The sequence below is a fragment of the Lytechinus variegatus genome, chromosome 3 (genome assembly GCF_018143015.1).
Source record: "Lytechinus variegatus isolate NC3 chromosome 3, Lvar_3.0, whole genome shotgun sequence".
In the NCBI taxonomy this organism is placed as follows: Eukaryota; Metazoa; Echinodermata; class Echinoidea; order Temnopleuroida; family Toxopneustidae; genus Lytechinus; species Lytechinus variegatus.
Window position 1 is genome coordinate 8844816 of NC_054742.1, and position 24951 is coordinate 8869766.

At 34.8% G+C, this 24951-nt stretch overlaps 1 protein-coding gene across 2 annotated transcripts in view; it reads left to right on the plus strand.

Annotated features, from left to right (window-relative positions):
• The first annotated feature begins 7731 nt into the window (after nt 1-7731).
• Nucleotides 7732-24951, plus strand: part of LOC121410156 (nucleolar protein dao-5-like) — a 29929-nt gene continuing 12709 nt past the window's right edge. The window contains exon 1 of one of the 2 annotated variants that reach the window (XM_041602051.1): nt 7732-8255. In XM_041602051.1, coding sequence (XP_041457985.1) covers nt 8112-8255 — 144 coding nt within the window. In that variant the 5' untranslated portion in view covers nt 7732-8111. Of the gene's footprint in view, nt 8256-14603; nt 15062-24951 lie in introns of those variants that run through there. The other variant, XM_041602053.1, reaches the window with a different exon arrangement.

Genomic DNA, 24951 nt, shown 5'->3' on the forward strand with positions numbered 1-24951 from the left:
GATCGCTTGGCCTCGTTAATCTGGTTTTAGCGTGAGGACACAACCATTCTTCAGGAAGCGATCTTCGCTCAAATTTCGAGCACGCTACTCCACACACTGTATGTAGAATGCCTACACTGCGGTTTCAAATTTTGCACGAAACATGTCACCCTTCTGAGAGTATTCCCATAGCTTTATGTGAAGTGGTTTTGAAAGCCATTTTCAGGTGATCAAATGGGAATGCTAGCAAAAAGATCTTCCAAACTGGTTTCCTGAACCGGTTTCCAGTAAACCAGTTTTAGAAAATATAATGGTATCTTAGACCGAGTGATGGAAGGTACAACTCCAAATCGTAACTTCGAGCATGTTTTGACCAATGCATTGATGCTATTTATACAGCATGCAGCTATAATTTTTGTCACACATAAATCTTTGTGAAACACCCCCTCCCTCCTTTAGATCTCATGAAAGTGTGTCAATTACCTCTGCTAAGTCAAATTTTGTTTTGGTCAAAAAGATTTCTGTGGTCTTGAATGATTCAACTGAGCAGAGTTAGCTGTAGACCTCTTTTAGCCCTAATGACTGATGTTATATTTTTTACTAGATGACATGTGACTACCCAAGCCAGGCAAGGTCTAAAGCTAAGCCATTACACTCAGTTTGACTTCAAAAATATCTTTCTGAATAGTGTCAATATATAAAGTCATCAAATCTTCCCCAAAACAAAATATATGATAATTTCTTTGTATTTTATGTTTTGTTAGATTTGATGATATCTAGTTTTAATGGACTGCTGATAGTTTCAGCAGATATTGCACATTATTCACCTCTCATGTTTGAGAGAAGCTCAAATTCAACCTCTGTTTTCTCCCTTTTAAACTTCTCTCCCTAAAATTAATCACTGGGTTTTAGTTGATCAGTTGTGACAAGATGTGTAACATTTCAAAACTCTGAACAACTGAAAGATAATTTAGCCAGCTTAAAGGGGAAGTTCACCCTGAAGAAAACTTTGTCGTGAAAATAGCCGAAAAAATAATAAAAAATATTAGTGAAGGTTTGAGGAAAATCCGTTAAAGAGTAAGAAAGTTATTAGAGTTCAAAATATTGGATTTGTGACGTCACAAACGAGCAGCTGCCCCATGTGTTATGTAATATAAAATGTATGAATTTCAAATTTTGTATGGTTCCTGATGCCTTATTTTTTTTTCTTTTCATGATCGGGTATGAAATGATTTGTCTATTGATATACAAAAGTTACAGTGAAAAGCATTTTCAATTTTCTGAGAAAATGACATTTCATTGATTTTTTTACCATTCGCTATGTAGGAATGCTGCTCGCATATGACGTCACAAATCAAATAATTGAAATTCTAATAACTTTTTGATTATTGGATGAATTTTTCTCAAACCTTTGGCAATATTTTTTATTATTTTTTCTGCTATTTTTACAATAAACTTTTTGTCAGGGTGAACTTCCCCTTTCAGGCTATGGGTTTTGATCAGGATGGTCATAAATGATTGGGTTATTCAAGTATATCTGGGAGACTGGGACTTAAGTTTATTGCACATGGCAAGCATTTGTTGATTAGATGTAATTATGATATGCTTGTAAATGGTTTTTTAAGGCCACAAAGGTATATATTAAAAAGACGCAGAGAGTAGAATTGCTTCATCGGTGAGTGAATAATGATGTGTATTTGATATTTAATCTGTATTGCTCCCAGGTTTAACTTCATATTGCTTAACATCTGACAATACACCATTTTTATTTATTTACATGATTGTTTAAAGAGATATGTAAACATAAAACAATGAGCTGTCTGACCCTACATAGTAAACAAGTATATTATACATGTACATGTATAGGGAGATACAAAGCCCTTAAAAATGAATGTAAGATGAAAAATAGATAGATTTCTGTAATTTTTGATAGTTTTCCATCATATAATGAGTAGTTATAAAAAAGGAACCAGAGAAAAACATCGTGAATGGCAGTTTTCATTAATTGAAATCTCAGAAACTATGTCATTAATTTAAAAACTATCATATTCTTAGTTATTTTTAATATTAATCTGAGCCTTATCATGCAAAAAATAAGAGCATTAGCAAAAATCATTTATTCAAGCTTCTACATGGTTACAATGTTCCCTTTGATTTTTCTTTTAAGGAAACATCTTTTTAGGAAGAACTTTCTATAGCTTCATAAACCAAAATATTCTTTTTCAGATTTTATAAAGTATGATTACATTTTCATTCCCATAGATGTACAATTTTGTTAGTTTGGTGTCCTTTTGTGAATTATAAGATTGATACCTGAGAATAATAAGATATTTTCTGTTCAAATCACACACTGAAGTCAATTTAACCTGATTGATGGTTACTGTCAAGTTCCCTCTCCGTTGAGTTATTTTTAGGTGTCTTGAGGGGAAAGTCACATTGTTATACATGTATTTTGTATATATTACTTGAAATAGATATCACATGAGGTTGAAATGCTTTCAAATTTTGAGTATTTTGTCTCTTTCTGTTTAGTTCATATGATTGCAGAAGCAAATCTCCACCCTGTGGGTGTGTGTGTGTGTGAGAAAGAGATGGGGGGGGGGGCAAAGACATTGAGATAACTTTTGTGAAAGGGAGAGGGATTGTGAAACAAAGCATGAACGATGGGGATGAAGGATGGTGAAATATATATACTTTTTAGAAGGTCAATGATGTTGAAGAAAGGGGAGAGAGGAAGATATAGTGCATGGGTCTAAAGGAAAATCATGAAGTGGAAGCGAGAAAAAATGATGGGAGTGACAAAATATGAAGAAGTGTAGATCAGGATGATTCATAAAAGGACTTGTCAAACGTTTTATCCGACAGTTACCATAGTAACAGTGTCTCTCGGCCCATCAGATTCAAAGAAAGATGTCAGATCTGACAACCAACTTGTCGGACACAAATGTTGATGAAACGCTCCCCGGAGCGTTCAAGAGATTTTATGAGAGAATGACGTTTTGATTGTCACATACTCTCGTTCATCCTTCCACCCCTCTCCCCCGCCCCTTTAAATCTCTACCTGTCTGTGTGAATGAGGGTTTTCCTTTTTCTCTCCCTCCCCTCCCCCCCCCCTCCCCCATCCATTCATCAGTACGCTTTTTTTTTTGCGGTTTAAACCACTGGATGAAAGCTATATTAAATGTTTCTAATATCCACGTCTCATTTCCTTTACCAAGAAATATTAGTGAAATCGTCAAAACATGTTTTCATGGACATCGTCATGATTATGAGAGGAAAAGTCAATTTTTCATGTAGGGAGGGGATAATATCTTATAATAATTATTTCACAAATGGGAATACAAGTAAGATTTTTTTTAAGTGAGGCATCATTGGTCGTATTTTTTAACGATTTATTTTAGCAGTCTGTAGATCTCTATATTTATTCTTCAGATATTTTCTACAGAATTATTATTATTTTGGGGGTTAGATCGTAGTCTTAAAACTAGGCACGTACCCTTTCACAAAATAATATTGAGTCAATAGAGGGTATATCACTGAACAATGTCTGTACACTGAGAACCTGTTTTATGCAATTCAATGATACATTGTGTCCTCCAAAAATGATATTCCAAACGAGCAAAATAGACGAGAAAATATACCTGCTTAAAGGACAAGTCTACCCCAACAAAAAGTTGGCTCGAATAAAAAGAGAAAAATTTAACAAGCAAAACACTGGAAATTTCATCAAAATCGGATGTAAAATAAGAAAGTTATGATTCGCTTAATTTCACAAAATAGTTATATTCACATCCTTGTCGGTATGCAAATGAGGAGACTGTTCTCACTATTTCTTTTGTATTTTATTATGTGAAATATGAAGTATTCCAGGTTTCTCCCTGTTGTCGTGTGAAACAACGATTAATAATCCCTGAACATATGCAATTAGCCTTGTTTAATACTATATGGTTCAATCAAGTTGGTCCTTTTTGTCAAAACTGCAAGAAATGAAATATTGTATGATAACAATAAAAAAAAAGGTGAGGGACACCATTGACTGTCTCATTTGCATGTCACTGAAGAGTGCATAACTTATTTTGTGAAAAATAAGCGAAACTTTAAAATGATTTTGATGAAATTTTCAGCACAATGCTTGTTTGAATTTTCTCTATTTATTCTAATCAACACTTTTTCTGGGGCAGACTTGACCTTTACGGGGAGGGATATATTTTTTAAGGACAGCAACCTATAAAAAGCAGATATTTCATGCCGAAGACCTAAATTCAAGGAAGTTCAGATATGCTGCCCTTAAAGCCTGTGTATAGCTTTGGTAAAGGGTCAATAATGTGATTGATAATCGAATATCATCTAATATGACAGTCTTACTGAAGCGTAGAGACCGTTAGATATTTTTCCAACTGCACTTCTCTGAGAAAATTTCAATTATTCAAATTTTGGATATATAGCGCCCTCTCTCGGCGATGCTTGTTTTAAATTAAAAAATGGGCATTCAAGCACTTATCTTATAAATTCAGTAATTAGATATCAAAAAGTTACAGACAAAGAACATATCTTGAAAGTTTCAGCCCATTCCATGATTTGGAATAGGATTTAATTGAAAGACAAAAACACACAGATATTTTAATTTGATCGGGTGACCCGATCAAGTTAAAATTCCATGTAAAATCGCAAAAATTATCATGTAAAACACATTTTCATTTCATATCCTCCACATCATAACTGTTATAGGGCATATCCATTCATATTAGCTAGCAATGAATTGGAATAGTGATAGGTGCATTTTGGTGGATTTACCAAAACTATACACAAAAAGCAGGAATCTTTAATTGCTGTTCTGTATATTGTGACTTCTTCAAGTATTGTTTGTTTTCATTATGAAGATCAACTACAGACCCAATCGAACCATTTTAAATGGAGAAGTGAAATGGGAGTTACACGCTTTAAAAATAGGCCTACATTGCATGGGAGGCAATCTTTTGCAGGAAATCTTGATGATATATGTCTTAAAAGTCTATTCTGATACCCCCGCATTTAACCAACCAAATAGAGCAATGTTAGAATAAAATGATGATTCCTGACAATAATAAACTATGACGTTACGTTCTAAATGGTTATACACTTCATTCAGAAAAGATGATTCCTGACAACAATAAACTATGACGTTACGTTATAAATGGTTATACACCATTCAGAAAAGATGATTCCAGTCTAAACTTAGGGGTATGTCCCAAAGTCAAAGAAAGTGTCACGCTTAGTGACACCCCATTGATACTCATATGGCGAATCATGAATATATTTCTATTATCACGGATATTCACCTGTCAAACGTATGCCATTTTTAGGAAAAAAAATCTCCCTCCTTGATCTAAAAATTCATGTCAATTTCAAAATGTCTAATGGTTTGAGTGAAATCAGAGTTTTTCGCTGTTCCTATATGGTTTCATAAGAAAATGAAATTAAACCATCATTTACTAAAACTCTTGTAACCAACGTCCTGTTGCACGCTTGCAGGCGACCAAAGTAGGGGGACCTCAAACAGCGCCAACTGCAGGGGATCGCAAATTGTGACGTCACAATTCCTTCGATGTTTGGTCTTCGGAAAACAACGATTGGAATGTCAGGAATGCTTGTTGGTAGACCCACGGCATCTCAACATTAGATGAGGAGGATCGTTTGTACATCATGAGCTTTGTTGGTATCAATATATTGAACAAGCAAATTTTCAATATTCTGATACGGATCATTGAACGTACATAATAATTTATGTTAAAACATCTTTTGTCTATCGAACAGCGAGGACTTTCAACCATGGGGTTTTCATTTTTATGCATCATTTAATCTTAATAAAAAAAACTAAATATTTTTAATTTAATTTGAAACACATTCTAAAAAATTGGTCTGAAGCACGGTAAGCCTTGAGATTATTATAAATTATCAAAACAATTCGCTAATCAAAATTGATACCAAAGATAGTAAACCCATAGTAGTTATGAACATAACAAATTAAACAAAAAGAGGCTATCGATAAGAACAAAAAAGTTACCAGAAGATTGAGGAGGTAAATATGTGTCGTAGAATCCTTCTTAATACGGATACAACTCAACATTTACATTTACTCAATCATAAATTAATAATAATATAAGAGTTAAATTTGACTTTTTATTTCATCAATCTATTCAGCATTCATTGGCAACTTCAGGAGGTCGAGGGGGGTGGTAGGAGGATTGTAAATGAGAGCTTTACGATGCTTTCATTACTACATAGCAGCAGTTCTAGAGATAAGAACACATTTCATTTGAATACGGTTAATTAAAGAAAAATAAACTGATTGTAATTTTAATATCAAATGTTTTCCCCTTAAGAAATTTTTCAAATCAGAATTTGGTAGAAGGGGCAACCAAGGGACTGTGGACAGACCTTTTGAAAAAAAGAATGGTGTCATTTTCTTAGAAAGTTCATTGGTCATCATATCTATAATTAGTCACATGTCATGTCATCTGCCAAGGTGATGATAGACTCAGGGGCGTCGATCCATTTTTAAGATTGGGGGGGGGGCAAAATCATGAATCAATTTTCCAAAAGCGCTCGATCACACAAAACAAACTCACACACACATATGCCTATATATGTGTAAATATATATATGTATACACACACATATATTTATATATATATACATATCTCACCAGCAGATTAATGCGAGCGCGAAGCGCGAGCTGAAAATTTTGATATTTCGATCTGAAAAAAAATTGAGTTTAATGGACGTTTTTAATAAAGAACAAGATATATATATCCAACAAAAGATTATTGCAAGTCGAAGTGGGAGTTCTTTTGAGGTTTAGAACTGAAAAAGGGACCATATTCAACTATTTAATCATGGAGAGTATAGGTTTTTGTTACAGAAATGATGCGAGCGCGAAGCGCGAGCTGAAATTTTTTGATATTCCAATCTGAAAAGTGGACATTTCGAGCACGATTTTAGACGAAGAACGAGTTGTGTATCTCAATCTCGCTTGCTGATTTCTGTGTAACATTACAATCTGATTTCATTTTTAGCACATGCGGAATTATTGGGGGGGGGGGGGCAAAACGATATGTTTGCCCCCCCAATATTTTCATTGGTGGGGCAATCGCCCCCCCTGCCCCCCCATAATCGACGCCTCTGGATAGACTGGTGTTCTCTACGCATGCTCCTTGGAAGATGAAATATATCTGGCTTCATCATCTTATTGTCACGATTACCACTATTATCCACGTGCTCATCAGCTAAGTAGATTATCTTTTCAGACCATTTGTGGCTCTGGTTTGTGTTCTAGTCAGATCCATAGTCTCATAATGAACGAAATTTCTTGCAAAGCACAAGTCATAATGTTCATTAAAAGCTCTTTGATACCACGAAATATAACAAATCATTATTCTTCTACTCCCTTCCTTTCCTATTTAACGAACATTTTCTCATTTTGGGCCCATGAAGCAGACGGACGCCTGAGCTATACGCCCCCCCCCCACCAAGATATAACTTTAATCCTATTGTCCATTATAAAGAGAAAACATATCCTAAACACGATTCGGTAAACTCTTTAATATATACTTTTATATGTTTTTAATTTTATATTCAAGCTCTAGCTGCCTCCTTTGCAAGTAGAACTATGAAGAAATGAAATGAACTTCTCATATCGGGTCTCGGATCTTTAGACTAGAAAATATCGTGAAATGCTTGTCGTCTGCTACCAACACACATAATATCAATGCACTTACGTTGTGTATGCGCTTTAGATGCCCTCACAGGGCACTTGAATGTCGCTAGCTGTGAACGCTCGCGCGGCCGACGGGTATAAGCAGATTACATAGGACATTTTATTGGAGTCCGAAGCCTGTCTACCTAGCTCTAAATTAATTTAACTCCAACCATCTCTTAAATAGGAAATACAAAGTGAAACATTACAGGATGAGGAAGTGAATGTGCCGATACAGATCTTTTTTTCTAACAAGGCAGACCCAAGACTCATTTTGTCGAAACTGTAGCCGCATTTTCCGGTATATGATTCTGGACTCGAGGAAGGAATAAAGCCGGTATTGGTAACTGATTGTTTACCACATTTTGTTTAATGTATTAATCTTCTAAGGAGTTTTATGACTATGGAGCAAGGGAAGGGCTCTGGAACGGGGACCCCCGTCTATTTAGATAGTGGTGACGAGAATCCTGATAGTTACAATAAAATGAGATATCATGCCAGTAAAATGGACCTTAATCTACGTATTCTTCGAGATCAAATGGTGAGTATGAATAAATTGGTGAAACTCACATCGAATTAGTCCTTCCTCATCATCATTGCATGGTGAAACAAAATTCCGTTATTGAAGAGATAATAAAATATTAGTCATATTACTATATAATGTAGGCCTGTTTGTTTAAGTCAGTCAAAATGACCGGCGCCATATATACGAAATAACCCTCCCTTTTCTGTATAATTTCGTCACATGGGTTCAAGGTATTTGTACCTTTGGATCATGGAGCTATTAATAGCTCTATGGTTGGATGTTTATTCTAGCACGTTTCTACTATGTATTAATAATCACTGTAGGGAAAAATTTATATTCCACAAGCTTCCCTATTTTTTTCGAACTGGCAGTTTGACAGTTTGAATACATGGGTCTCGGGATGGGTCTAACTAAGTAAAAGTCAGAACTTTCAATAATCCGACATTTTGAGGAAGTTGTCCCAAGTCGCTTGTTATCACTTTGGACCTTTGCATATTACAGTGAATCGTCATTTCAGAGTGCAGTTTATTCTTTATAGATTAAGAAAAATAAATATTTGAATAAGATTACTTTCATGAGATGAATGATTCTCTAGACATTCCATGCTCTCCCTCCTGCTTACATTAACTTGCAGGCAAACCATGTTGTTTTCAAGATTGAATTATGATTTAAAGATCATAATTCGTTTGAGATCCTTTGAAAGTATCATGGTTTGTGATAAAAATCGTAAAGTTCAGCATTTTTCTTCCTGGTCGTAGGCCGATTTCAAAATACCAAGTATCTGATGATATCCGCCTGATGTAATTTGATTCTTGCTTTGGTATGCAAGATGGCGTTTGAGGTAAACCATTCGGATGTTTTCCTCATTCAGTCATTCTCTGTGTAACCGTAGGTCCATGGTTGTAAAGCCATCCTAGTAATACAGTGAATGTATTGAGAAATAACCAACATCGAACCCATTTTAAACCCCCTATTCAAACCTCTCTGATTTCAATTGATATAATTTGTATATTCATCCTGCTCATAGATATTATGTACCCTTATCCCCCTCTTCTTATATTACTTTCAATTTTTCGGTATTTCCTATATACAATGAAGAATAGATCTCATCTCCAGTCTTGGCATTTGTAGATACATCCGCCAGACCATCTTTTTGCATAACCAGAGAAACACCTCATCATCATTATCATCGCAATTGTCATCATCACTATCAATCATCATCATCATCACCATCATCATCATAAATATCATCGCCATCATCATCTTCTGCAGATACGATAGGAAGACGCGTTCCGCATTCACTGATTTTCTCTTTTGTCGATCGAGTCGTATTAATTCATTTTTTTTAAATAAATCAACTATGGCCTTACGCCCAAATCATTTTTATTTTCAAAGATGCGATATCTAATTGGAGCATATTCGCCTGGCTTAGACTTAACTGAATTGGAGAACAAGTTGTCTCCCTTTTTGGCAAGTTACACCATGAAGCTATTAATAAAGCTCCATGGTTACACCGTGAAAACTACGTTGACGTTTGGTATTATCATAACGTGATCATAAATCAGTATGTTTGTATCTATATGATTTCCAATAGTTAAAGTACAATATTTGCCTAACCACAGCACTACAATCGAATAGTATAACCCCACATAACTCAAAGTTCCACACGTGGATCGCAGCTGAACTCTGTTATAATATTTGGGTTATTTTCTCTGACTCTTTTATCCTCTTGAGACCAGTGTTTAGTGAGGTGAATTTGACCTCGCGTGGCTCCTAAAGTTAATATTCGTCTGTTGATCATATTTAAAAGAAAAAAGTTCAAGACCACATTGCAAAGTCGAGAAAGTATTTCGGACTGGGAGAAATATTTCAAGCCTTTTCAAATGCAATGGGTAATCATTCTTTGTCAATTTTGAAGATGAATTCAACTGGTTTGTAAGACGCACATTCATTGTGATAATTCATTGTAATAAAAATCAGAGGCGTATCCAGGGCAAAGGGACATGCGCCCCGAGCACCACGAGCAGGGGCCCAAAATGGGAAAATTACTTGGAAAAATAAAAGAAAATGAAAGGCAAAAGGAAGAAAAAAGCACACTAGAAAGTATATTCTAATCAACCTACTTAAAAGAAACAGACACCAAAAGTTGGATTGTGTCGCAATTCTCTTCTTTCAAAGTTTTAATGAAGTATATTTCATTATTTCAGCAATGTTAGATTGATCAAGTGCGATGGTTATAGGTTGCTTAATTAGTTGAGTTAGATGTTTTTCTTTATATTTAGAATGTGAAGTGCTTAGAGAAATTAGGCGCTATGTTATTAATAATTGCCCCGGGTGACAACTGTTATAGATAAACCATAACTTATGATATAGTTGTGGGTTTTTATTACTATCGGGCCACGGCTCCATGACTTTATTTAACACTGTTTCAAAATACCATTGAATGGTTAACCTTTTTCCTGTGAACTTAAGCCCTTAATGAATTCAGCTTTGTTCATGTATACAATGGAAGGTGTTTAAGTACAGCTCTGAAAATTAACTTCAATACACTTTAAAAAGTATTGGGTAAAAATTTAACCAGCACGAGGTCCAACCAATTTTGGGCAGTATTTTACCCAATACGGGAAGCATAATTGTCCAAAAAAGAAATTCCCAATGTTATTTGGACACAATCCTCATGGAGCATTTTTACCCAATATTTTTTAGATTGTACGGTTAGTAACTAATCACCCATACAGGATTCTTTATTCCTCACTGGGATGAACATTTTATCAGGGGCCGCTGAAAGGTTTTCAAAGTGGGGGGAGGGGGACTGACCATGCAAAATATCACAATCCTATGGTCATTTTTACATTTTTGTACACGGTGTTGGAAAAAGTGGGGGGGGGGCTAAAGCCCACAGCCCCCCTTGCTTCCGCGTCCCCTGTTTATCACTGAGACGACTTCGAATTTCAAACTTGAATTCAAGTGAATTTATCACAATTCAACCTGATCTCAAGATGGACTAAACTTTTGTCAATGTTGTTGAATTGATTCATTTGATACCTATGTATCATGTCTATTGCTAGAAGCAAAATACTCATAAAGTACATTTTATTTGATGTCCTCTGGCTATTATACACAGAGTGAATGCAAATGGTTACAACTATTGTGTAAATATCTTATAACATTCAATATTCAGGGAGTGAAAATTTCAAAAGGATGAGTGAGCAGTCGTAGACTTTGTTCATATCAATGAGGCTAAAGGTGATTCTATGGGGGTCCAATGGACTCACTACAATAGGGGCTCCACCAATGTATGCTGTATGATGAGTCATCATACAAGATTTCATCCCTAACATGTTTCATAGGTGAGAACATCCCAGGAGGATAATGGATTGCCACCACAAAGCTGTATTTAGTCAGGAGACTCAGGAATTCTTGTTACTGTTAAACTTTTAGCCTTCTCTTGCTGTTTATCTTCTTGATATGCACGCGAATTTGTGAGAGAAACATAATTATTAATGACGATTCGGTAATACTGAAAATCCATTATCTAAAATATTTATTGTACCATTATGTTCCGTTTCTCAGAAAATTTGAAGTAATTTTACCTGTGCATATTTATACACATTTCTAAACTTCTTAAACCATTTTGAATCGAAAATATATAAAAATTTGTGATGTCACTTGCCAAACATTATTTTCTAGTTTTCTGTTTTATTAAAACAAAATTATCAATGTGTAATATTCCTATTCCACCTACCCAGTGCAACAGTTTAAGGGGGTTCCTCTTTAACTGTAAAATCTTATATAACGTTGGATTTTTAAAACTTGATGTCTGTGCAGTGATTAACGTAGTCGTAGAGGGTATGCTACGTTTATCTTCAGATTCTATTGTGTGAAATATGTTTTTGAACTTGGTTATTATATGGACAATAATAGGCATCTCATAATTTGAACAAAACTGACATAGACCTTACTTTGATCCATTTTTCATAATGGAATGCCAGTTGTTTAGGGAGAATTCATCGCAGTTTAGTTTTTTACATGAAGCTTCAACTGTCCGTTTTTTTAGTGAAATACAAACTTATTCACTCTTATGATGAGCACGTGTAAAAGGATACATATCTAATAAAGATATTGATATTGGAAATGGATCAGACAATGAAGACTTTGCTGAGTTCTGTTTGGAAAAACTTGACCTTGACTTCTCTTCGTCTCCTTCTAAACATGCGTGTGACCTGCAACATCCAGTTCACACTATGGAGTCTTTTCATTTCCATCATAAGGTCCCTACCCCAATTCAAATCGTTACCATGGCTACTGGAATATGATACATAGCTATCACGAATTCACATTCCCAGATGTGAAGAACAAAATTGACGGTACGAAACAAAATTGTTATTGCTATCACACCTCAGAATCTAGATAGTTCACCATGTCCATAGTCGGTTTTCCTACCATTTAGCTCTGCAACAAGATACAATATCATCATGTTAATATTCATCCTTTTTTTGGGGGGGGTATTTATCTCTAAACTACCCTTGCTTACATATTGGCTATCTTGAAGTACTTGCTTATATTATTATGCTCCGCTTCAATAAAACAACATTTTACAAAACTTGGAAGTCATGAATGCTCCAAGATCTTATTTATATGTCATTTACAATCCTGTGGCCCTCCTTGCCTGAGTCGAAATACAGGCAAATACCATTCTAACGGAGTTGACATGGTAGAAAACGTCATCCAACTCGTCAACGTACACTTGAAAAAATGTACAACAATAACGCTACCATCATGAAGCATCTTCAACAATGTTGTCCATGTACGAGTTTTTATTTGTGTACTACGCATCCATTTCAATGAAACCATTGAAACAAGATAGCTTGTGTGAAAACAGAAAATCAAAGAAACAGATCAACGAAAGTTTGAGAAAAGTCGGACAAATACTGTAATGAGGAAGTTTTGACCATTTGAATATTGCGATCACTAATGCTATGGAGATAGCAAATTGGCAATGCGACAAAGATGAGTGATGTCACTTGTGAACAACTCTCCCCATTACTTTAGTATATATTTCACTTGAATTGCCTCTTTTATCACATCTATCCATAAATCATACTGTTCATTCGACATGAGGGCATGTAATACATATTTTTTAAGAATACATCATGGATAAAGAGTTTGTATCATCATAAGAAAAAGCAAAAAGAGACATTTTGAGGGTATTTTATATTCCACCAAAGGAAAAGTTGTTCATCAGTGACATCACACATCCTTGTCGCACTGCCAATATGAGGATCTCCATAGCATTAGTGATTGCAATATTCAAATGCTCATAACTTTCTCACTATTTGTCCGATTTTTCTCAAACTTTCTTTATTCTTATTATTTGATTTTTCTGTTTCTACACAAGCCTATTTGTTCCAAAGGTTTCATTTCCCTACCAGAGCAAAGAAAAACAAAAACCTACAAGTTGGCGTTTAATATGAATCCGGCACAAACATTATTATTGTAGAATTCTTGAAATTAACTGTTTCTTTGTATCTCGAAAGGTGAAACCAATTTCCCAACTAACATAAAAGTGATGTAAAGAAAAAAAAGGAAAAGAGAAAACGTTACCACAGAAAAGATTGTTTGGTTGAGCTTTCGCGCGCCTCCGCAACATGTAAAGTCTTTTTTTTTTTTGACTTCACTTTGCCAAAATGTAGGCCATTCAAGCAAATAGTGATTTCGAATCTGAATTCAACAAAGAAATTCCTTCTTTTGACTCCTAACACATGAACATTCGTAATGGAGGGTCATGCGGTTACACTTTACGTCTCTCCTTTTGAGAAGGAAAGGATATCTCACTTTGTATTTAGAAGGATGTTCCAAGGTGCAAGGATGCATTCTTGAGAGTCATTAGAAAAATACAGATTGAAATTTTCACCTCTCTTTGTGATAAAGGATTAAGTCAATTTTTAGAAGTATATCAGTTGGGGATGCTGACAATGTAGGTGCGATTCTTATATAGTCATCATTCCTTGTTATATTAATCATTCTTTGTAGGTTTGTACTGAAAACGATTCTTTGAGAATCAATTAACCGAAACAATGGAATGTTTGTATACGATCACCAATTTACAGTTCTTTTAATTGGGGGGGGGGGGGGATCGTACAGATATTTTCACGATTAACATATCTACAGGTAATCAATGAATTTCACTTTTTGATAGATAATTCTGTCGGTTGATACTTCAATGAATCATATCCTGCTTATTACCAAGAAAACATAACATTTGAAGTGTTAATCGATTTCTTCTGCAAACAAGTTGATGTCATTGTATCAAGTGTTATTACTAATTTTAATTAATATATTGTCTGTTTATCATAGTTATTGTGGGCATCATTTTGTTAGGAAGGAGTAATTTCCTGTCAAGTGATGATCTAGTTAAATCCATATTAAAGTAAGGGATGGGTTATTAATGCTGAAAATAATGGGACCAGGGGAATGCTGATTATAGATAATGGTCAAGCAAAAAGAAGAGATATACGGAGAGATAGTAAGGAGACATCGTGTGACGTGGTGAAAGAAGAGTAAAATGGAAAAAAATAATATTGTCACAATATTTCAGACTTGAGTAGAAGGGCGCAACAACAATGGCCAATTATTTATGTTTGTTCAAATATTTGCCAACGATGCACGGGTTGCTCATTATTTTTGCTCAACCGAACTCATACTGTCAGCGATTCAAGACAGTATGTGGCCTCTAGACGACTTTCAGTTTTTACACAAATTTTGGAGGAGTGGGTTGGAGGTTTATCGGTCTCCCGTATATACCAGTCTGACAGCGAAACGTGAGTGAAAATTTATTTTCTGCATTTTAGATATAGACAAACCGTATGTTCAATGTTACATTTTCGATGAATCATGTAACTCTAGTTTTCCTGGTGAGTGTTTCATAAAGCTGTTCGTAAGTTAAGGGCGACTTTAAGAACGACTGGTGAACCTCTCTATAATGTGCCTTATAATCAATCACCAATGAACATTTAATGGTCAATATCATTTACCACAAGAAAGGATCTCCGGTCGTTCTTAAAGTCGTTCTTAACTTACGTATACAGCTTTATGAAATGGCCAGCTGTTTTGTTAATTTGCTATAGTTATATGATTGCTGCTGCGTTTAATAAACACTTAACCCAACTCAAAAAGGAAAATAATCTTCTAAATCATAACCTGATATCAATCATGTATTATTCTTGTCCAAAGACCTTTTTTCCTGCAATCTTGATCCCATTACTTAATACAAATTGATATAGAATTAAACATGAATAAATGTGTTAGGTGAAGGGGACTTGAAGAAATACCAGCACGTTGGCGTGTTTCTATAAGGGGAAATATTTCATGATTTCCATCCTTAACGTCAAAATTGAAATTGAATTACTCGCAAGTAGGCTTTTCTCCCCGAAGCTTCAATGCAGGGGAAATGAATGAAAATTCGCCATATACTTTTTTAATAGATCCATGAACTAGTTCACAATTTCCCCGAAGCCTAAATACATTCATTGGATGATGGATGTCACTTTGCTTGTGGTTTAAGTAAACATTATAGTTTGCACTTAGCTCTCACAAACCATGTGCAGTACACGTTCGTCTTTCAGGCCATTTTGATTTATTTCGACATGACTCACATCTATTTTATTAACAGATCTCTCGATTTTTGTTGTTGTTTATATAACTCACTATTTAGAAAAAAATAAGTTTCATAGACCTATCAGCAGAGAAGACACCCGTTTTTAATTTTCAAATCGTCCAAATCTAATCTTTACTTATCGATGCTTACATATTCCTGGGACGGCCGAATGAAAGTGCTTTGAAACAATAGATGTACCGCTGAGTCCCAAGGTACGCTCACATCGTAACCATGGCGGCAACAGAACTTTTAGACCCCACTTCTTCTAATCCAATTTAAAATTCTTTAATCCGGTCAGACATTGTTTTTTCATTTGTGGCAAACGGTCCATGATTTTTCATATTATTTCTAACAGAACGAACATTCCAGCTGACATAGACCACTTAACTTTTATGATTTCGGTCTTCAATGAAGTCATCTCATCCATGGACCCAACTGGGGTCCATGTCTCAGCTCACCTCTTTCAGAACTGAAATGGAGCACCACCCCCCAATCTGTACCCACCCTGCCACACCAAAGTGCCCCACCAGACATACATAATATGTCAATCAAGTGAATCTTCCCGCTGTTTACTGGACCTCTTGCATACGACTCTACTCTCATTCTTGCCCAAAGGCATACGAATATTATTTTGTTTGTGAATTGGTCACAATCGAGACCACCAGTGGTTGTGATACCGCTACCGCACTGTATGGGGTAATTAACTTCAATATCGGTAACTGAACAAGACAATCACAGAATGATACTGTCAATGATGTTAAAGTCCATTATGCCATGTATGCGGTGAATTGTTGAGATTTCGTTTCGTGTTTGCGCTCATGACTGACATAACGAAACATCCTGAGTCCCCTTTCCCGTCATTGTGATGTATTCACATCAATTAGCAGATTTTTCTCATTGTGAATAGCTATAAATTTATTAAAACATTATTCTGGGGGGGATTTTGACAATGTGTCCATATTTTACTTTCAAAATTATTTTGAAGCCAGATACAGGATCGGTTTTTTTTTCTTCTTCAAGTTAATAAGTAAGGCAGTGGGAGGTGGTGGAGAAAATCGTGCTCAAAATACACTCTTGGACAGAAATCAATTTGTCCTCATAAAAACCACCGTTGGTCTTGGCTCCTAAACTAAGCCCCTGGATATGCTAATGGTCAGGTACGAAACGAACCTTGACAAACAAGATCAAGAGCGGTACAAGACTTTTTCCAGATTGGGGTATATAAGGACCCCTCGGAGACCATTCTCTTCACCCCTTTGGTCCAGCAGTACTTTAAACGACCCCCTATTTCAACATGTTCGATGACGGCACAAGAAAGTGCAACGGTCATAAATCAAAATGGAAAGAATTATTTCCGTCGCTTGTTTAACAAATCTGTCTCTCATATGTCGAGGTCAAGATCATTTTGAAAATAAATCACAATATAAGGAATATATTTTTCTTCTTTTCAAATAGAAGTTCGCATTCTTAACAAATTAGATTTAGAATGCCTCGAATATAAAGTAATACTTTGTTTTGATTATGAATATAATATGAAACGTTATATGAAATACTGAAATAACCACTTCGACGTCTGGTCTTAAAATCTGAAATGTCAAAGTTCTTCAAATAAATTCTTTATTTTCATTTCCATTCAAAAAATATATGCAAAGTAATACAAATCGTACAAAATTAAGAATGGACTTTTTTTTAAATTCTTAGTTTATTTCAAAACAAATGAACATGGTTATGTATACAGTTAGGTCTATATGTGTCTTGTTGATCACTGTATAGGATCTTATGTAAATTACAATGAGCAATGAAATAAATGTGAATTTCAATAGATTGGTCTCGGCTTATTACATTTACCTTAAAGTTGTACAGGGAGTTATTTTTTATGTTGTTAATCTTTAAAAGACCATTTTCAGAAGAATGTTTGGTGTCTTAAAATAATGTTCATTTAAATATTCTTCTAGTAGCCCATTAATCATGTTAATGGTATTCTATGGGGATTATAAGTTCACAGTGCATGGGGGTAGTCAACTATTAACAGGTAGTAAGCAACACGTTTGTTAATAACGTTAAATGGATTATGATTGTAATCACTCACGTCTGACTTTATGTAAATTTGAACTACTGACTGAATTGTCAAGGTGGTCTCACCTAGACAGAACAGATATTAGTAGGATTACACTAAATCGATTGGATTTTAAAGGCCAAGATTGTTGGGTATATGTATATACCGTTTTCGCGCCCAAACTGAAGATCTTTTCCATGGACATCTTGAAGAACGTTTAATATGATGTGCAACTTAGTCGTGCATGATCACAGCAGAACAATATAATACAAGTATGCGATTTTATTTATTCATCATATAAGCTTAGATGAGATGAGAACTTTGGATGACAAGGCTCTTGTGGACGTATCGTGTACCATAAACAATATTTAGCGACATAATTTTTTTTCTTATAAAAACATGCACCAAAATATGTAGATAGGGGTCCCTTTCCGATGACAATTATTAGCTATGTAAGCAGTAGCTTTGTTTATCAATCTCTGCCTATATTCTCTTTCCATTCTCCTCTGTGTCGTCTGTTTTAATGTTTACCAAAGAATTCACAGCAAACATCATCACCCACACAATTCCCAGTTTGTGATTATCAAAGCAAGATATCTGATAAATATTGCAACTGCACAATAAACGGTTTCTGATATTGGTTATTTATGACAACGGGATCAGGACTCTTGTAAAATCGTTCACCGAATTCTTTATTTGGGCCAAAATGAGTGAATTTTTTTTTCATATTAGAAATTCGCGGGAGTGTATTTTATTGATTCATGTTCATTATTGCACTAGCGGTTGTTTCATTTATTTAGTATAAGTGCCATCTGGGCTAATGATTGAATAATTAATGTTAGGCATATATATACATGTATATATATATATAGTCTGCTTCGGCATATGGAATGAAGAAATCACAAAATTTTTAGTAAATGCTGTGGAAATAAAATCGTAGATTTTAAAAGGAGCATAGCTCTCAAAAATGAAAGGTAAAGTCACACTCTTCGTCAGTGCCCATGCTGTGACAAAAAAAAGAGAATTCAAAATCCGTTTCTGAAACAGTCGTGAAAATCACGTTTGTTCATGGGCACATGGATTGTGAAACTCACCTTTCAAATATATATGTATATATATATGTGTGTGTGTGTGTGTGTGAAGTTATACACGTACTACAGCTTTGGCAACTCTTTTTTATTAAATAAATAAAAAAAAGAGTTGCCAAAGCTGTAGTATAAATACGTGTATAACTTCACACATTTGACTACTTTCTCCCATACGTGTACTGTATCAAAGCAATACCTTTGATCCAGCTGGGGCATATATATAAATAAATAAGTAAGTAAATAAATAAATATATATATATTATATATATACATGTATATAAAAATTATCGGGTTGGGTAATTCAACAGTAAATAAATCAATTCAATATAATGTTATTGTTAACTTTTTTTAATCCATGGTAATACGATGGTCATGCGAATAAAATTCAAGCAGGAAAACATGATACAAGACAGAGCTTGCTGTTCAAAAAAAGCTTTCCGTATTTGTTTTTATCGAAGTCTTTGGATTATGTCAGTCTATCTTGACTCGCCCTTCTTGTAACTTTGGTGAATTTATTTCTTCAGCTCCTCAACTCAGCGTGCACTTTCAGTTTTGAATCTGTTTTTCAATATCTTTTGACGTCCTAAACGCTCAGAATAGCAAACATCTGTAACTTTTCAACGCTCTGTTTGCCGCAATCTAGTATGCCCATAAATACTTGGTGAAAGCGCACCCCCCCCATGTCTTTTAGAAAATCGTAAAATAAGTCACACCCAATTGAACTTGAAAATTCATTCCATTCTTCTCATACCCTGATTCAATATTCTCTATCTCCGGTCTCTTTAGGATCGGCATCATAATGAATCAACATAAACATATTCTACTATATAAATCTTGGGTGTGAGCAGTGAACACGGTCTCAATCTTTATACCTATCATGTATCAATTTCACCTCTCCTTGTACGTACAATATGAGAGCTGTATTTCATGCTGATCCCATGTCCAACAGACGATGGAAACACCACAAGTGCTTGGTGTCAATGTTTGTTCATCATGCTATTACTCGGTGTTCTGGTTACCAAGGCAACGAGTCCACTGGTTGATATGAGCGATCTCAATTTCATGAGTGCTAGGATTGAATATGATGCATAATTGTAAACAAGTTAGTGATAGAGAGTCCAAAGTGTGTAGTCTATGGTGATTGGAAAAATTCGATCACATTTTTGCACGTATCATCATACTTAAGAAATTGATGTTACAGTAGTCACCGTGAAAAATTTAATGCTACCTAAGTTGTTTATTATAATTATGTACGAGTTTCTGTATGCTGTGACATAATTTATATTCGTTGTGCCTTATGAATAGTCCAAAATGATTTATTTGTTAATTTATTATTTCTCACGCTGTTTGAAGATATTATTTTTATGCAGCATCAAAGGTTTTGTTTTGAGTGAACTTTTGATGAAAGGAAACATAATTATTGATCCATTCAAAATGATGAAAAATGAAAGGTTGCAGCTAATAGCTGAAAAAAAAAAACATCGGGTGTACCTTTGATGGACACAATTTCGAAAAATAATCAAATCCAAAAAAGCTTGATAGATATTCGTTTAGATGGATTATCAAGAGTAAGTAATTCATTGGCGGCGGAAGCCAACAAAATTAGGAGGTGTCCACCTGAAATTTTGTGATGGACACAGGTAAAAAAATTGACAAGCAAAAAAAAACCCTCTTCCGCCGCCTATGAAGTTATTACTTTGGGATTGAAGAATTTTAACGAGAAAAATAGTCGGACATGTCTAGAAAGAATGATACGATACGAAAAAATTAATTGTCTTTATGATAAACTCAGGAGAGATTGATATTGGAAATTTTATTACTCTGCGAACACATCATAATATATTAATATTATTAACAGTTTATCATAAGTCGATCGTTTGTAAAATTATTTTTCCATGAAAAAAATATGTAATCAGTTTAAAGGCATGATTTAAGACGGAACATCATTCGGGGAATAAATAGCTTCATTTTTTGGAGCATGAACTATAACCTTTGACTCGATTGTGTAGCAGCCATTACTCAATGGACACTTTACCCCTCAGCAAGGGGTATAGCTGTTTCATGAAGACAAATGAATGGTACTATGATGTGGCAAAAACTAACAAAATGGTTTGAAGCGAAATTTCATGGTGTTTTCAAGCTCAAGGTATCAATTGCTTCTGCGAGATATTAATTGATTATTATAGAAGTGTTTACCACTTAAATGAAATGTATGTTTTGTATAGAGATAATGGCATCTCCTACTGTTTATTCATGTGGATTATGTATTTATTTTTCATGCATTTACTTTCATCTGTCTTTGGGTGTATAGCTTAATGATCTATTCAATCACATAACATCAATCAGGTGCGTCAGATTCAATGTATCAATGAATTTTTTCTAGTCTGTAATGCATTATTTCGTTAATGACTTGCGGGGGGGGGGGGCATATAGGCGGCGGAAGCGGGGGGGGGGACGTTTCCCCCTAAATTCAGTGTTGATAACCTTTTTTTTTGGAAAAAAAAATGGATGGTACCCCCTAAAATTTTTGGCTTCCCCTCCGCCAATGGCGGGGGGGGGACGCCTTCCACCAAATTATCAAATGTTACCCTTTTCAATATCTTTATGAACAGTTTTGTGGTAGTCTATAGTAGGAAAACTGAAACGTCATTGAAACATTAACTTCTTCTCCTCGGTGAGAGGAGTTGGAATTAGAGTATTGACCCTAACGAACCCCGAAGAAACCTACATATTTCCTACGTGGAGGCCGTGCTCTGTTAGAACCAGATCAACACAGTTAGAGTCACTAAAAAACATGGTAGAGAGACAGAGGAAATATTGTAAAAGACATGAGAGCAGCTAATTTTCATCGGGTATTGACATTTTCTAGTATCCCTTAACCGTTTCCACATATGAGTTCATGCTAATTTGTAAACTTTCATAGTAAAGGTTTCTAAAGAAGAATTTTCTTTTCATTCATTTTGCACAATAGACACACTTTACTTTGATTAGACCAAATGGTATATAATGACTAAATGGCTATTGGACCAACTGATTTTTAGACGGAATGGCATTAGACTCAATGAAAGTAGACAATGTGGTGAGTGGACGAACTGATGGTAGACCAAATGAAAGTAGACAATTTGGCAAATGGACGAATTGGCATTAGACGAATTCGAAATAAACCCGTGGAACATGATGATACAAAATGACCATTATCAAGACTTTGATAAACCGTGCAAGATCATCAAGAAATCCCTCTATGGTATCATTGACGTCGACAAAGATTTTGTGTCATAATTTTTTGCGTGCATGACTGAAATTTCTTCATAATGAATAAAAAAATTGTTAGCAAACGCTATAACTCATTAGATATGTTGTCATAATAAGATTACACCTTTTGTTACCAATAATAGTTTGTGTTCATGTTCGTTAATCACATCATCTTCAACATAACATATAGCTTTAAACGTAATTATTGTTTTCAAATTCAAGTAATCTGTTTGTTTAGCTTTCTGCTATAAATCAACGTAACAATATAATTCTCTCAGATTTTAGCTTAAACATGTTAACAATTTATGAAATGCCATTTCTGAAAAATATATCGTACACAGGAGGTATCATCATCATCATCAAATCGTTTATTGACATGGTAAAATGATTTTACTTCATATCGATGGGCGTTGGCTTTATAAAGTTACCACCTCGCTGTGTTTTATTCCTGTTATCCGCTTTCCTATCGTCTCGAGCGGAAGTTCAAAAAGGTTCACTTCTTCCTATTTATAATCTTTTTTTGTGGTTCATGTTTCCCTTTTTCGCTAAATTCTGTAAAACTCGTGATAATAAATAAGACACTTTCTTGGCCTGGTTCTTAACAGACCCCAAAGGATAACAAGTGCTGCTACGAGTTCCTCCATGGTGCTGAAAATGAAAAGAAAAGACGGGTCCGTTAAAAGATGGATAGAATTGAAGACCAAAAGGATGAAAAAGTGGATGGAAAAGATGATTCGGGTTCCTTCGAGGTGGGGATATATAGGGAAATTGGAGGTTATATCGTTTTTTTCTACAATACTTTTAGTTTATTTATCTGCAAAATATTTTAGCATTGGTTTTCGAAACTCAATCATTTGAGATGCGGAACCAATGATCATGTTATGAATTAAACATTAGTCTTAATATCAAAATTTTACCACCAAAAAAGGATGATTGCAAGAAAGGCAACTTAGTAGTGGTAACTGTCAGATTAAAGTATACGTCATGTTGGATCTATTAGCATTATTGAACCAGCCCCATAAGTTGTTCCTGGAGGTCCCCAAAGCGACAAAATGGTTGAATACTATACAGAATGATTCGAGAAACCCTTCTCGAATAATCGGCTACCAATTTCACGAATGATAGATGGAATCAGAGACTAATTGGAAGTCAAGGTCTAGTTTCAGTAACCTAGGGGAAAACACGAATGACGCGTTGAAGTGTCAAAGTACCAGGACCTTTACCAACAATGTATTCTTCGTGATCATTAACACTTAAAATTTTCATTTGAAATTAAAATGAATTTGATAATGTTATGTCAATTAATTCCCACAGGCTACATAAAACTAGTTTTAGCCGAAAGCTTCTCCATCTAAACAATAGGTCCATGATCTAAATTAATTGTTACAAGGTCCTCGGTTTTCCCATAATATGTCCATGGTTTTCCTTATGTTTTTTTTCATTATTTCAGTTTAATTCATTTTTACGTAAATGGGTACGATAGTGATTATTACCTTCCACTCGCCTTCATCTATCATGTGTATTATGATTTTTCAATTATGTATTTGTTTATTAAAAATGTTTTCCATCTTGCTTTAGGATTGATGAATTGAAGTTCGACGGACCCAAAACGAGGAATCACCTCACCCATTTGCTGAAATTATTATTGATTTTTTTTTTTGCTTTTCACAATTTCTTTCTATCGGGGGAAAACTGAGATCTATGAGGGGTGATACCCCCCCCTCTCTTTATTTTGCATGTCATTCAATATTTTACGCGGAAATTGCGTCAATGAGTCCATGTATCGTAAAAACCTTTTTATTTTTTTTTCAATGTGACGCCCCTCTCTGGTCAGTTATCCTGGATCCGCCGCTGTGGTATTCAATACATTTAAGGTTATTTCAAAACAATATCTTTATATTGTTTTCATCATCAGAGACGAACATTAGAAATCTGCTAAAATCACCACATTCATTATAAGGTCAGTTTGTTTTTAACGAATGTGTTTGCGAGTAATTTGATTGAAATCGTTAGACATTAAACGGATTGATAGTAAGTCGTCAACAAAATAATGAATATATAAACATATTTCATCATTACGTCACATGTTCCTTCCATCTTTATGACGTGCTTCAAGGGGGATTGATCATCGTAAATGTCAATTTTAAGACCTGGATAGTACCAAAGGATTTCTTAAGGGTGCCGATGTGAGGTTAAATTTACTGATAATTGGGACCGGTTTTTTTTATCGTAGAGCCCTTAATTGTGCAAATTATTGTCAATATCATTAGTGATGTCTAATTTTGTAAAATATGGTACGTATAAGAGCTATTTCAAACAACATTACAAAAATAGCTTCAAGATTAATTGCAATGTGAAATATGATTTTTTTATTTCTGTTTGTATATAATTCAAAGTTTTTATTTTGTTCTCGAATTATGTTATCAAACCTACACAATATCAAACCTTCTTAAAACTAATGTTCAAACATAATTATCGAATGAATTCATATCAGTCTTGACACTTGGAAAGAAATGTTTACAGAAATTTCTATGTTTAGCCTATGACTTGATATTATTCGTCTTCCTTAGATGCCGACATTGAGTAGTAAAGTAAAAGGCCATAACCGCTGTTGTCTTCAGTAGATTCGTAGACATCTTTAATGAATCATCACGACCT